General features: G+C 53.7%; 1 protein-coding gene across 2 annotated transcripts in view; it reads left to right on the top strand.

The window, feature by feature from the left end:
* Positions 1-12,092, top strand: part of lhx4 (LIM homeobox 4) — a 52,702-nt gene extending 40,610 nt beyond the window's left edge. For both annotated transcript variants that reach the window (XM_028810650.2, XM_051933047.1), the window contains exons 2-6: positions 687-858; positions 9,086-9,288; positions 9,966-10,120; positions 10,274-10,445; positions 11,095-12,092. In XM_028810650.2, coding sequence (XP_028666483.1) covers positions 687-858; positions 9,086-9,288; positions 9,966-10,120; positions 10,274-10,445; positions 11,095-11,483 — 1,091 coding nt within the window. In that variant the 3' untranslated portion in view covers positions 11,484-12,092. The remainder of the gene's footprint in view (positions 1-686; positions 859-9,085; positions 9,289-9,965; positions 10,121-10,273; positions 10,446-11,094) is intronic.
* Positions 12,093-13,181: the final 1,089 nt, after the last annotated feature.

Below are 13,181 nucleotides of genomic sequence, written 5' to 3'. Positions count from 1 at the left end.
GAGTATGACATACAACGTGAAAGGCGCCATACCATACAAGCCTAAGAGTAATTGTAGAATGTCGTGTGCCAGTGTCCAGTGTCGTGGCGTACTCTGAAAGGCGCTATATACACCTGTTGATTTACTGCTCTGATTAAAGGTCTCTAGGAGGACTGAGCTGTGCCGGTGAAAGGCGCTTTATGACATGACAGTTGCTGCCGCGCTTGCTGTTCCTGTTTTTTGCCATCGATGTGAGACCTGAAAAGCAAAAGGTGCCCTGGCATATGAGCAGCTCACTCCCTCCTCAGATGCCCAAGTTGTGCGCTGGTGCTGCCAAAGCCATCGCTGGCACAGTTGCCCACTTGATTTTTTTTTGTTTTTCTGTCCATGGGGTCCTGTAGACCAGCATTACCCTAAATGTGTTGCACTTTTCACTGCCATGAAAGGACAGCAGATGGCGCTACACTGTCTGAGGTGCCCGCCTGATGCCCAGTGCCCTATCTGACAGCTTTGAGCCTTTTTGTTATTGAAGCAGACTATGAACCCTTTTGCTGGGCAGAGACCGAGGCAGCGAATAATCAAAAGTGGGCACCAGTTGGGGGCAGTATGGCATGATCCTGAGCAGACCTCTGCTTTTACCACACAGGTAGAGTGGCATAGTGATCAGGTTGCCCTTCCCTGATGCCGTCTGTGTTTTCTTCCCACAGAAATCCCCCAGTGTGCCGGCTGCAGTCAGCACATCCTGGACAAGTTCATTCTGAAGGTGCTGGACCGACACTGGCACACCAAGTGCCTCAAGTGTGCCGACTGCCAAGTGCTGCTGGCCGACAAGTGCTTCTCCCGGGCAGGCAATGTCTACTGCAAGGAGGACTTCTTCAAGTGAGTATGGCCGTCGTGTCGCCCTCAGTTGGCGTCTGCCATGACAGTCTGGTCTTTGACTTCCTGTGAAGGGTGCCCACCCCTGGTGGGCCTCTAGGGTGATGATGGCAGTCCACAGATTCTAAGGTGTGCCAGCCTCCTGTCCAAGGTGGTCACATCTAACAATACAAGCAGCTTACTGACCACACTGCCGCACCCTCCACTCCACTCTCACTTCCAAGGTGCCCACGTGGTCATGCATTGGTGGTTCATTTCAGCCTTGGCATCTGTCACATTGCAGTGACACATTATTCCTCTACTGGCAGAAGCCACTGGGCATGTAATCCTGTAGGAGACTCGTCACTGGTCAATCCTCAATGTATACAGCACCTGCCAGTATGAATGCTTTTGAAACGTTGGCAGGTTCAAGGTGCCCACCTCTCATTATTCCTGATGGCTTTTGTCTTAAGTTGCCCCCCCCCACCACCCCCACTCTTGGCGCCCTGCTTCCTTTGTGGTTTTTGTCAGTTTGGTTGACCTTCATCATTGGGTGCCACTGCCCTCTCTGCCCATTCCCAGCCCTGTGGAGTTCTCTCTCTCTCTCTCAAACCAGCTTGAACCAGTTCTGGGTTAGAGGAAGGCAGAGCCAATCCCGGTTGCCCCAGGTACATGTAAGGGACCAAACTTGGACAGGGTGGCACGCCCACTCAATCATAAACCAAGCCTGAAAGTGCCCGCTCACCGTGTAGGCACACCGACCACAGGAGAACACGCAGACTCCACACGGACAACGCCAGCCACGGGCCTGTGCCACCGACTACATCATCACTGTAGCGCCATTACTGCATGTGCCACCAGGGGGTACACCTCATGCTGCTGCCCATCAAACCCGAGTGCCTCCACCATGGCTAGAACCCCCATACTAAGTGTGACCCTCATGTCTGACATACTATATAGCGCCTTGAGTGGAGTGAGGGTTGAGTGGGACTGGAGATGGCGGGAGCCTCTTGACCTGGGGGTCCTGGGAGACCCCAGCCTGTTACTTATCATGTGACAGGCAGCTGGTGACAAACAGAATAAAAGGAGTTCATTGTTAAGCAGCCTGGCAGGAACACACGGCCATGAACGGAGTCAGCAGGGTACTTAGTGGGGGTCCCAATTAATGACGCAGCACGGGGGGCAAAGACTTAGTGCTCTACTTTAGTGACCTTCCCCCTTAAAGACCACCTCAACCAATCCCCCTTGAAGATGAATGATGTTCTTTGGTACACTGAGATTGGGGGTGGCGCCCCCCCTAAAGACAGAGAACAGTACTTTAGTCCCCCGTAACTGGGGGTTTGTGCCCCCTCAAAGACCTCGTGCTTTTCATTTGTCTTCTGCGACCTTCCCCAGCCTTGGGTCACCTGTTGCCCCCCACGGACCCCCAAAACCCACTTGGTCTGCTGTTTCACCCTCCTCACCCCTCCAGTTTGCTTTTTGCTCCTTCAGCTCTGCCATCCTCTGTTGTTCCCCCCCCCGGGACCCCCAGAGTCCCTCGTTTGCAGCCCACCTTAGTTTTATTGGAGTCATTTGGCATTGGGACTTTTTTTTGAATTAATAGTGTCACCACCCCCCCACAGTGCCCCCCACAGTAGTCCACACCATTTCAGGGATGATTTAACCTTGCAGTTGACCCCAATCCAGTGAAGATTACATTTTAAAGCCAAATTGGACTAAAAATAATAATAAATAAAATCCCTAAATCTTTAATCACCCCTGCAGTTTAACGCACAGCTGTTGCCGCCGCGGGCACAAGCAGATTTTCTGAGGTCTTTTATCTCCGATTGTTCAGGAGTTTGCCCGAGTGGAGCATATGCTTTCACAGCTCACCCGTCCTTTCTGTTTATTCACTGCTCTCCTGGCATTGGTGCCCCCGATTGTTCAGGAGTTTGCCCGAGTGGAGCATATGCTTTCACAGCTCACCCGTCCTTTCTGTTTATTCACTGCTCTCCTGGCATTGGTGCCCCCGTGCCACCCCCCATCATGCCAGGCACCATGCCTACTAGCTTCCTGCATGGGAGCGCCAACTTGCAGACTACCACCTTAAGCCCCTCTTAGAATCCTTGTTGATGGCTTGTGTTTGATTTGCCGTCTTCTGGAGACCACTGTGCTCACTACTGCCCCCCATTGGCTCTCAAAATGGGATGTACTGGTTGGGTGACGGGGGCCCTCGTGTGTGTTTGTGTCTGCCCTGCGAGGGACTGGCACCCTGTTCAGCTGTTGATCCAATGTTTGCTGGGGTGGACTCCAACACCTCCTCTGGGTAAGCGGGTAAAGAAAATGGCTGGCTGGACCGAGATGCAGTGGGCAGCACTGGCACACCACAGACCCGACATGTTTAGCTTGAATCCCCCGCCCAGATGTTGTCCAAGGTGGCTTTGCAGGTTTGGTTATTTGGTGAAACTGTCTACTGAACATCAAATGAAACTCTTCTGTATGGCAAAGTTCAAAGATCAGGTGAACTGGGGTGGGCACTAGGTGTCCATAGGTGCCCCCCCCACCATCCCTAGACCACACCAGTTGGGCTAAATAACCAAAAGGGGAAACCAAAGCAGATGGCCGAGCAGACGGACAGACCCTGCCTTGCCAGCTAATCCAGCGCAACTCCCCGCTTTGTGACCTGATTCCAATTTTTCCACACCAGCTGGGATTTTGGTGTAAACGCCGGAAACCAAAGGGACACAAAAGCAACGCTGGGCATAGAGCTCTGCATTGGCATCTGTGCAAAGGGGCCGATCTTATTAGCACCAGTTAACTCTGGCAATGTGCCTTCGGGATGTGAGAGGACAATCAGGGAGCCACGCGGAGAAAACGCAAACGCCACGCGGGCGACGTCTGGCGGGACATTCAAACCAAATACCCCGGATCAGCGACCTGCCAGGCCTGCCATCTTGGCACTCGACCGCTCGGCCGACATTTCTCTTCATCCTCCTCCATTTAACGTATTGAAACACTTTTTAAACTCGTCTCCCTTTACTTCTCCCTCTTTCTGTCAATTTCATTTTTTTATCTTTTTTTGCTGTTGCTTCCTTCCTTCCTTTTTATTTTTTTTTCTCCCTTGTTGACTTTTTCTCAATCAGAAAGAGGGAGAAGTAAAGGGGGGGGGGGGGGGGTACCAGTATCCAATATTCACAGAATTCATCACATCCTGGTCGTTACAGAGCAGTGAAAACTGGAACAGATCGCCTTAAAAACAACTTTTACCAAAAGTAATCACAGACCTGAACTCAAATCAAACAAACTGCTCCGTATCATCAGATGTGTAATGTGGACCTTACGTCAGTCGGCGCCATGTGTACATTTTCTAAAGTACTTTTATTAATATTTGGTTTGTTGTCATCTCTCTTCTTGTCTTTTTAACTCTTACGCCTCACACGGAGTCGACTGCACCTTCAGTTTCATTGTTCCTTTGTAAAAGTGACAATGACAATAAAGATCTGTCTAATCCTGCCAACTACGCTATCTATCTATTTAATGTCAGAGCAGTTCTTTTGCCCCCCCTTTTCTTTCTTTACTCCTCCCTCTTCCCCTCTCTTTTACCTCATTCTGTCTGTAATTCTTCACTTCCCTTTACTCCTCCCTCTTTCCACCTATTTTTCCCCCTTTTGATTTCTTTTTTTCTCTCCCATATTTCCTTTTACTCCTCGCCTCTGTTGTTTCCATGATTCCCTTTACTCTTTCCTCTTCCTTTCTCATTTCTCTTTTATTTTTCTCTCCCATATTTCCTTTTACTCCTCCCTCTTCCGTTCTTTAATTTTTTTCCCCTCATTTGTTTCATTCCTACTGCAGTTTTCCCTTTAACTCTTCCTCTTCCCATGTTTTCTTCCTTTGTTGTGTCCCTTTACTCCTCCCCTCTTCCCTTTCTGTTTTATTTTGTACTCCTCCCTCTTTCTCTTTTTGAAGTTTTCTCCTCAGTTCCTTTGTTTTATCTTCCCTTCCACTTCTCTGTTTTTTCCCTTTATTTTCCTTTTTTCATTTCCCTTTGATCCTCCCTTCTCCCCCCCCCTGAGCTCCAGTCCCTTGACTTCTCCTTTTTTCTTTTTCCCCATCTCACATTTCTCTTTGCCTTTCCCTCCTTTTCCTGATTTTCTTCTCTCTCTTTTCATTTCTTAAGCTCAGGGTGCCCTCACAGAGCTCACCCGGACCCCCTGGACCTCGGTGTAAAGGCGCCCACCTGCCCACTCACCACCCCCCACTCTGAGAGGTGCCCTCCCTAATTCCCTGCCAGCTCTTAGGCTGCGATCGAAGCCATTGATTTTCTTATCTATCTGCGCCCGCCGTCTCTCAGATCGTCTGGTGTCTAATGTCACATTTTGGCTAAAGGTCTGAAGCCATTCCTTGTGACAAAGTTGCGTAAATGGAGGACAGCTGGCTTGCCAAGGTGAGGTGGGCCGAGTGAGTCGGGAATGGACAGCAGCTGCACATGGGGCTGTGAAGGCGGGCAGCTCTCCGTACTGCCAACAAAACAATTTCAAATGTTTATTTGTACGCATTTGGAGGTGGCAGGCGTCTTGGCACTTCAGGACCAGTGATCGTCTGCTCAGTATCCAGGGGCACTCTGGTGGAGTTTGAGAACACAATGAGCTTTTGTAGACGTCTGACATGGGCACTGCATTGAATGGAGCCAGGTGCCAGTGTAATTGAGGCCCCTTGGACCACTGGGCATGGTTACAGGCCAATGCAGGGCACATTTGTCCACACCAAGCCAATTTACAGTTGTCACTTACAACACAGACACACAGGGTGACAGGGACAAGGATCTGAAGGCTCGGCTCAACTCTGTGAAGCTCTGAGGCAGCGGTGTGGGCCCCTGGCACTGGGTTTGCTTCCTTAATGTAGGCGTTGATTGCTTCGGCTCGAGAGCCTTTAACGATGGCATAATCAGGGATAAGTGAATGACTGGCGTAACGCTGTGCTGCTCAGGCTGGGGTCTCATTTCTAGTGGCTCCTTCTCTATTATATAGCGCCTTTCACCATCGTCACAATGACCTCCTGCCCGGGTTTTGTTCTGTGAGCCCAACTGGCCAGTAAATCCTCTTCAACGAGTCCACCAGGGCCGTGCCAGTGCCCCCCCCGGTTAGCAGGCCTCAGCCAGACGCCGACCCCCCAACGCCAGCGAGGCTCCCTGTTGGCTTTCTATCGATTCCTAAACGGCTTTTAAACGTCGCCGTCGCCTGCTTATTTATCTCCATTAGTGAGCCGCTCCGCTCGGCTAAACGCCATCTGAAGTGCTGGCCGACTAATGTGCCAGATAAAGGTGGCGCCCGCCGGGCCCACCGGGCTCCCCAACCTGCAGCTGCACTTCCATCGGACTCTGGCGGCGCTCGAGAAGCAAATTAGCTTTGACTTTTATCCCAATCAGCATCGGCCGCGCTGCGGGCAAATCGCGTTTGGGACTTGAATGTCAAAAGCTTGAAAAGGCGGGCGACTGGCAGAGCCGAGGCTAACCTGGTTAGGGGGCCCAGGGGAGGACGGGCAGCTCGCTCGCTCGTGGTGTCGTCTCTCCTGTCACTGGCTGAAAAGGCAGAGTGGTGCGCTTCATTCAGTCCGAGACCACCACCACCCCCCCCCAGTCACTTCAGACCACACCGGATCTGCCCCGGTGACAAAATGGAGTTTGGGGGATGGGGTCTGTGGAAAGGAGCGATGAGAAATGGCAGTGGGGGGGCACCAACCCTCATCACACTCGCTCAGGGGTCAGTCCAGGGTGGGGTTGCCAGTCCATGGCAGGGCACAGGCGCCCACAGCCACCCACTTCATAGTACAAGTACAGGAGGACGGGGGTGGGGATTTGAACCCGTGACTCTGTGAAGCAGCAGCGCCAACAGCCATGGCAGCTGGCTTGCCAATGTGAGGTGGGCCAAGTGAGTTGAGAATGGAAAGGAGCTACACGTGGGGCTGTGAAAAAGTATTTGCCCCCCGTCCCGATGTCCTCTATTTATGCAACTTTGTCACAAGGAATGACTGCAGACCTTTAGCCAAAATGTGACATTAGACACCAGGAACCAAACCAAGACCACCACGTGAAACATTTAAGCAGTAAAGTTATTCAGCACCTGCCATACCCCCTGTGCCCCCTTCGTAGCTCCCTCACCCGGCTGACCAAAGTTAAATGACATCACCATTTGCTGACATCGTGTGACCCCCAAGCAAGTCACGTCACCTGAAGAGACCAAGGAAATTCAACTGTTGAGATACAGGGGGGGGGCGGCACCCGTGGACGTGGGCTTCCATCCAAAGACATGCAGGTCAGGTGGGCTGGCGACGCTAATCTGGTGTCCGCCCCCCTCCCTTTAAATCCACAGCGTCTCCCACGGCTCCCGGCAGTTCATCGTGAGTGCGCTTGGGAGTCTTGTGGCCCCCGAGACCCCTGACTGTGTGCTGTGAGGACCTCTGATCAGGGTGGTCTTTACTGTTATTCGGTGATTTCCGGACTTTCGCCCTTCTGCTCCGTTCTTTGACGTTGTAAGTGGGTTCTGCTCGCTGTGCTCGTCTTATTGTTTCAGGTAAACTCCGTTGTGCCTTTGGTGGTCTTCGGAGCTTCACAGGATTACAGAGCCACATGTGGTGACAGCCAAGTGTCACACCACCCCAAGTGGCCATTTACAGAAGTGCTTTTGGGACTCCAACTCTCCTATGATGTGGGGGTCCTGCCTGGTGCTCACTGGGCACCCCCCGCCACTTGGGATTAAGGGGGCTTAGAAAATGGCACACAAGTCACCTTGGATGAAAGCATCAACCAGATGAGTAAATGACAACATACTGACCCTCTCGGTGACAGTGAGGTGGTCAATACAAGTCACCAGGCAAGAGACAAGGGAGGGGGTGACAAACCACGGTGACAGCCACAAAATGGAGGACAGCGGGAACTGTGGGGAATCTGCCCAAAAGGACCCCCCGAGGGCACACCAACGATTCACTCAAGAAGTCCCAGAGGACCCCAGAAGAACATCCAAAGAGCCTGCAGGCCCCTCCAGCCTCGGGTCAGGTAAGTGAGTGTTGAAGACTCCATGCTGAGGAATAACGGGAGACTAGCAAGGCAGAAGCCCCCCAGTCTGAGAGTGACGTCCCCTTGGATGATCCCCAAGCCCTGATGAGCTGTGGCCACTTTGGAGGTCTTGCCCTGAAGGAAGCAAACCAGGACTTGTGTGTTTTTCCAGAATTTTCCAAGAGGGATGATGGGAGAGTAGCAAAGACGGAAAGCCGCCATCCAAGAGTAACAGCTGGCTGGTGTAAAGACTGGTGAGGCAAAAGTGGACGACGCACAGACCACCATGACACATCCCACCTACTATAAAACATGGGGGGTTTGGGGGGGGGGTTGGTGCTTTGAAAGAGTTGTGGGCCTTACCAGAATATTCTTAAGGAGCATCTGTCATGTGACCTGAAGCTGAAGCGCCATTGGGTTTTGCAGCAGGACAAGGAGCCAAAATAGACAGGCAAATCTGCCATTGGGTGGTCCACTCAAAGTCCTGACTTGAACCCCATAGAGACGAGCAGCGGACACTCCCCACCCTACCAGTGTGTCCCGACTGGAGCAAAGAAGGGCGGGCGATACGACTGGAGGGAGCACTTGTTACCGCCGCTAAAGGGGCTGCAGCCAATGTTTGAAACTGTGGGGGGCAATTACTTTCTCACACGGGTGGTAAAAGGGTCGGATAACTTCAGAAATGTAAACCTTGTGTATGGTGGGCTCGCCCCTGTTCTCGTGTCTTTTCTAACACTGCGTTGTGTCTGAAGGCCTTGAGGCCCCCCATTGTGTAGAAAACACACAGGAGATCAGGAAGGGGGCAAATACTTTTTCACAGCACGATCGACTAAACTTTAGTTCCCACGGTACTCCAGCACTGAGGTCTCTGTGGGTTTCTCTTCCTACATCCTTGACATGTAGATGTGTGTGTGCCCTACAATGGACTGGCACCATGTCGGGTGCCCACCCAGGTCCCTGAATTGTTGGGCAGGGAGCTTTTCCTTGTCTGCTGTTCAGCTCATGCTGCCCACCGTGTTTTATTTGCCATGGAGTGAAAATAAGAGGGAACATTACAGTGGACACGTAGTGAGGAGAGGTGTCACGGGGCTCTGAGGACCACTGAAGACCTTTGAGCAGGTGGCACTAGCTCAGTTAAAGGGGCACGGCCCTGGTGGGGGTTTGCTTGGCTTTGTGTGCCCTCCATGACGGACCTCCTCTGTCCCTTTCTCTTTCTTTCAGACGCTTTGGCACCAAGTGTGCCTCCTGTCAGCAGGGCATCCCCCCCACACAGGTGGTCCGGAAAGCCCAGGACTTCGTCTACCACCTGCACTGCTTCGCCTGTGTCATGTGCAGCCGCCAGCTGGCCACGGGTGACGAGTTTTATCTCATGGAGGACGGGCGGCTGGTGTGCAAAGAAGACTACGAGACGGCCAAACAGAACGGTATGTCCTTCTGACATTCCCTGTCGTGCCCGCCCATAAAAAACAAGGAGTCGAGTTTAGGGGGAGCATCCTGGCAGAAGGGCAACCCAGCAGGGTGGCAGAAGGTGGTCCGCCTCAAGTGACCGGTCATAAACATGGAGCCGGGGCAGAGCTGGGAGACGTCCTCATGTGGGGAACGGGCTTGAATGCCACCCTGAGGTGGGCATGTGGGTCAGATAAGATGGAGCAAAGCCAGATGGGTAATGAGGGGCCTCTCCCAATGATCAGAATGACTCCTTATCACCTGTTACTGAAAGGTAGCAAGACAGAGAGAGCGCCCCCTAGGTAACGGGACCCCCATGCAGTGTTGTAGTTACGAGGGGGGGGTCCCCCCTTACAACTCAACTGGTCCCCCCGTTTGAGCCCCACACTCCCAGTAACAACACACAATTCGAGAGTTCAGAGCCCACCAGGGGTTGCTCAAAGGTGACACCAGCAGATTTCATTTTCGGGGGTCTCTCTCCCCACACCAATGTGGAGCCCTAAAACCTGAATGCCCCTACAGCTCGGACACTCGGCTGCCCACCTTACGCCTTAGATAGTCAGAGATGTACGAGATACTGAAGGACCGCCTTGTCCACACGGGACCCCAGCGTAGGGAGTAAAGACCCCGTTAAGAAGCCCACTTTCTGTTTCAGACGATTCGGAGGCTGGCGCCAAGAGGCCTCGGACGACAATCACCGCCAAGCAGCTAGAGACCCTCAAGAACGCCTACAAGAACTCGCCCAAGCCAGCGCGGCACGTTCGGGAGCAGCTGTCCTCAGAAACAGGCTTGGACATGAGGGTCGTGCAGGTAAGCCCCCCCACCCCCCCACGGTCTTGGCACAAATGTCCCCCTGGGGGGCAAAGTTCTGTCAAAATGAAATGCATCGCCCTTGAAGTGCCACCTGTGATCCCAACTCTCATGATTCTTCCTCCTCCTCCTCCTCCTCCTCTCGCCATTCAGGTTTGGTTTCAGAATCGGCGGGCCAAAGAGAAGCGTCTGAAAAAGGACGCGGGACGTCACCGCTGGGGTCAGTTTTACAAGAACGTCAAGAGGAACCGCGGCGGGAACAAGCACGAGAAAGAGAGCTCCGCCGAGGATGGGGGGCTGAGTGACAGCGAGCTCAGCTTCAGAGGTCAGTTGATGCCAGGGGGTACTGGGGGGAGAGGGCGTGTGGCCCACCTGGTGCTTTCGCTCATTGGCTGATTGGCCCAAAGTGGTTTTAGCCCGTATGGCGAGTGCTTCACCCCGCTTTGCCCCCCTTTGAAGTTCCTGGTTGCCCGGTTTGTTTTGTGGGTGGCACGGTGGCAGAATGGTCAGCATTGCTGCCTCAGGGGGTCCGGTCTGTGCATGTTCTCCTCATGCCCTCGCACTCCAAAGGTGTGCAGCTTAGGTGCCCGTCTGCCAACTCTGAGCTCCTTCTGTCCGGGGCTGCTGTGTGTCTCGTGCTCACTGCTGCCCCCCTATGGCCCAAACTTGCCAAAGCCGATTTAAGGATGTGATGTATTGGGCAGCACTGGCACCGCCGTCAGATTTGATTTGATTTGATTCCCCTGCTTAGTCTCGTCCATCATGAAGAGTTTGCATGTTCTTCATGTGTCCCCCCCCCAAAGTGGGCTGTGTATGTAAGAGAGCCTGCCATGGACTGCCACCCTGCTGTATGCCCCCTAAGACTGAGTTAACCTCGCCAACATGGTTCCATCATGCCACAAGGATTAGTGGGCACCAAACGCACGCCTACTCACTGCTGTCTTCTTTCTCTCCCCCCCCCCCACCCCCCACAGAAGACCAGATCCTGTCTGACCTGAGCCACGCCAACAGCATCTACGGGAACAGCGGGGACGTGGGCGCCGGCGGCCTACTGAATGGCAGCTTTCCAATGGACGCTTCAGGGCAGCCCTACCACGACCTGCGAGCTGGCAGCCCGTACGGGGGGTGCCCCCAGTCGCCCTCCTCCATCGGCTCCCTCCCGGCCCACACCCCGCTTCTCAACAGCCTGGGCTTCTCCATGGACAGCATCATTGCACAAGGCGGTCAGGGGGTGAGCCAGGCTCTGCGGGCCATGGCGGGGGGCCCCACCTCTGACCTGTCGACGGGCAGCAGCACGGGCTACCCGGACTTTCCCACCAGCCCGGCCTCCTGGCTCGACGAGATGGACCATTCTCAGTTTTAGACTCCTACTGGTACAGACTGCCAAACGCGAGGCGCCAGGACAGTGGCACACGGCGCCAGGACGGGCTGGCACTGCGCTTCTCTTGCTGCACTATGGCGATGCTGCTTGACCCCAGAATGAAGGGGGCAAGGAGGCCAGTTCATCTGTGCCATGGGCGCCATCTTGTTTATAGTCCTAATAAATTGACACATGTACAGTTTCACTCATCCATAATTATTTATTGTCGGAATTTCTAGATATTTCCAAGTGAGACCCCCCAGCCTCATTCACAAAGTCCCCACTCTGTGCTGCCCCTCTCAGTCGTCAAGGGGCAAAGCCTGCAAGGACCCACCCGACACCGGACCCCCTCACTGGAGGTCTTCCAGAAGGCAGTGGAGCCCCCCAAGTCGGCTCATGAGAGGCAAACCCTGAACCCGCTGGGCCGAGCGTGTACCACGGTGGGTGAGGTCACCCTGTCCTTTTAGGTGATCGCCACCCCCCCACGGCGTCCCCCCGCTCGGGCTCTTCCTCGATGGCCTTGTAACGTGTGTCTCTATGATGCCTAATGTGTGTCAGCATGGCGCGTGTACAGTGACACTTCTATTCCCAATAAAAGCTGAGTTCACAGTCGGGAGCCGCTGCACGTCTGCTTTCTTTACCACGCGCGCTTATGCCACCCTGCGTTGGCGCCAAGAACTACAGCGGCACAGGCTGGCGCCTACCAGTCCTGCTGTGAAAGAGTAGGTGCCCCTTTGTGATGTCATCGAGCGAGGGGGAACCTGACGCAGTTTCTGAATATCGTTAAGCCAAGGAAGAAAGCCGACCAGCACTCTCGGGCCCCCTGTGAAAAAGTAATTGCCCCCCTTGTTTCAGTGCCTGGTCGCAGCGGCCAGAAACTCACCTCACCATTGATGAATGACTTTGATTTCAGGGAGTGTTGACCACCCTATCGGGGGTCAGTCAGGTCAGGTCAGGACATTGAGGGGGGCCGCCCCAAACCTTCCAAGCCGCTGCTTTGGGCGTTTAGGTGGCACACAGCCCAATGACGCCCCAACTTCTCCTTAAGAATATTCTGATCAGGTGTACGAGTCCCAGTCCCTTCAATACTCTTCCAGGAATCCCACCACATTAGGCCAAATCCCCCCCCCCAAACCCACCCACACAATAGCACCAAGCTCAGCCGATTCTTTCACTGGGAAAGGATGATCTCTCATATGAGTGCGCAGCAGTGAATTCTGGGAACTGTTACCAAGGAAACAGCAACTACCATAGTGACGCTAAGAGGAAACAAAATGGAGTCACAGCCGAGTGTAAAGTCTGTGGTGGCGGACTGGGCAGACACTCGATATCCTGGCACATGAAAGCCTCGAATCCCAAACGTCGTTACTGGACGTGACCAGGAATGTCGTCAGGAAAGACCACCTACATTTACAAACACTCACAGATTTGAAGTTTCATCCGTCCCGTCTTCTCCCACTGCCCAGTAGCACTCCTTGTGGCGCTGTACCTGCACTGCCATCACTCCCAGTGTGCCCCCCTTAGTCTCGCATGTTACCCGTCAGCAGCCCAAACAAACAAGCCGTTGTCTTTTGGTTTTTCGTTTTCGCCTTTGCTGGTCTCCTCTGTGTGTAAACGCCAGTCTGAGGTGGAGGTCACGTCCTCGTCCCGCGCCCGCCGATGTGCGCATGTCCAGTGTGGGCGAGCGGTGCCACCCTGTGT

Source organism: Erpetoichthys calabaricus, chromosome 10, assembly GCF_900747795.2.
Source record: "Erpetoichthys calabaricus chromosome 10, fErpCal1.3, whole genome shotgun sequence".
Classification (NCBI taxonomy): Eukaryota; Metazoa; Chordata; class Cladistia; order Polypteriformes; family Polypteridae; genus Erpetoichthys; species Erpetoichthys calabaricus.
The sequence above is the reverse complement of the archived record's forward strand: the minus strand, read 5'-3'. Positions and strand labels throughout refer to the sequence as shown.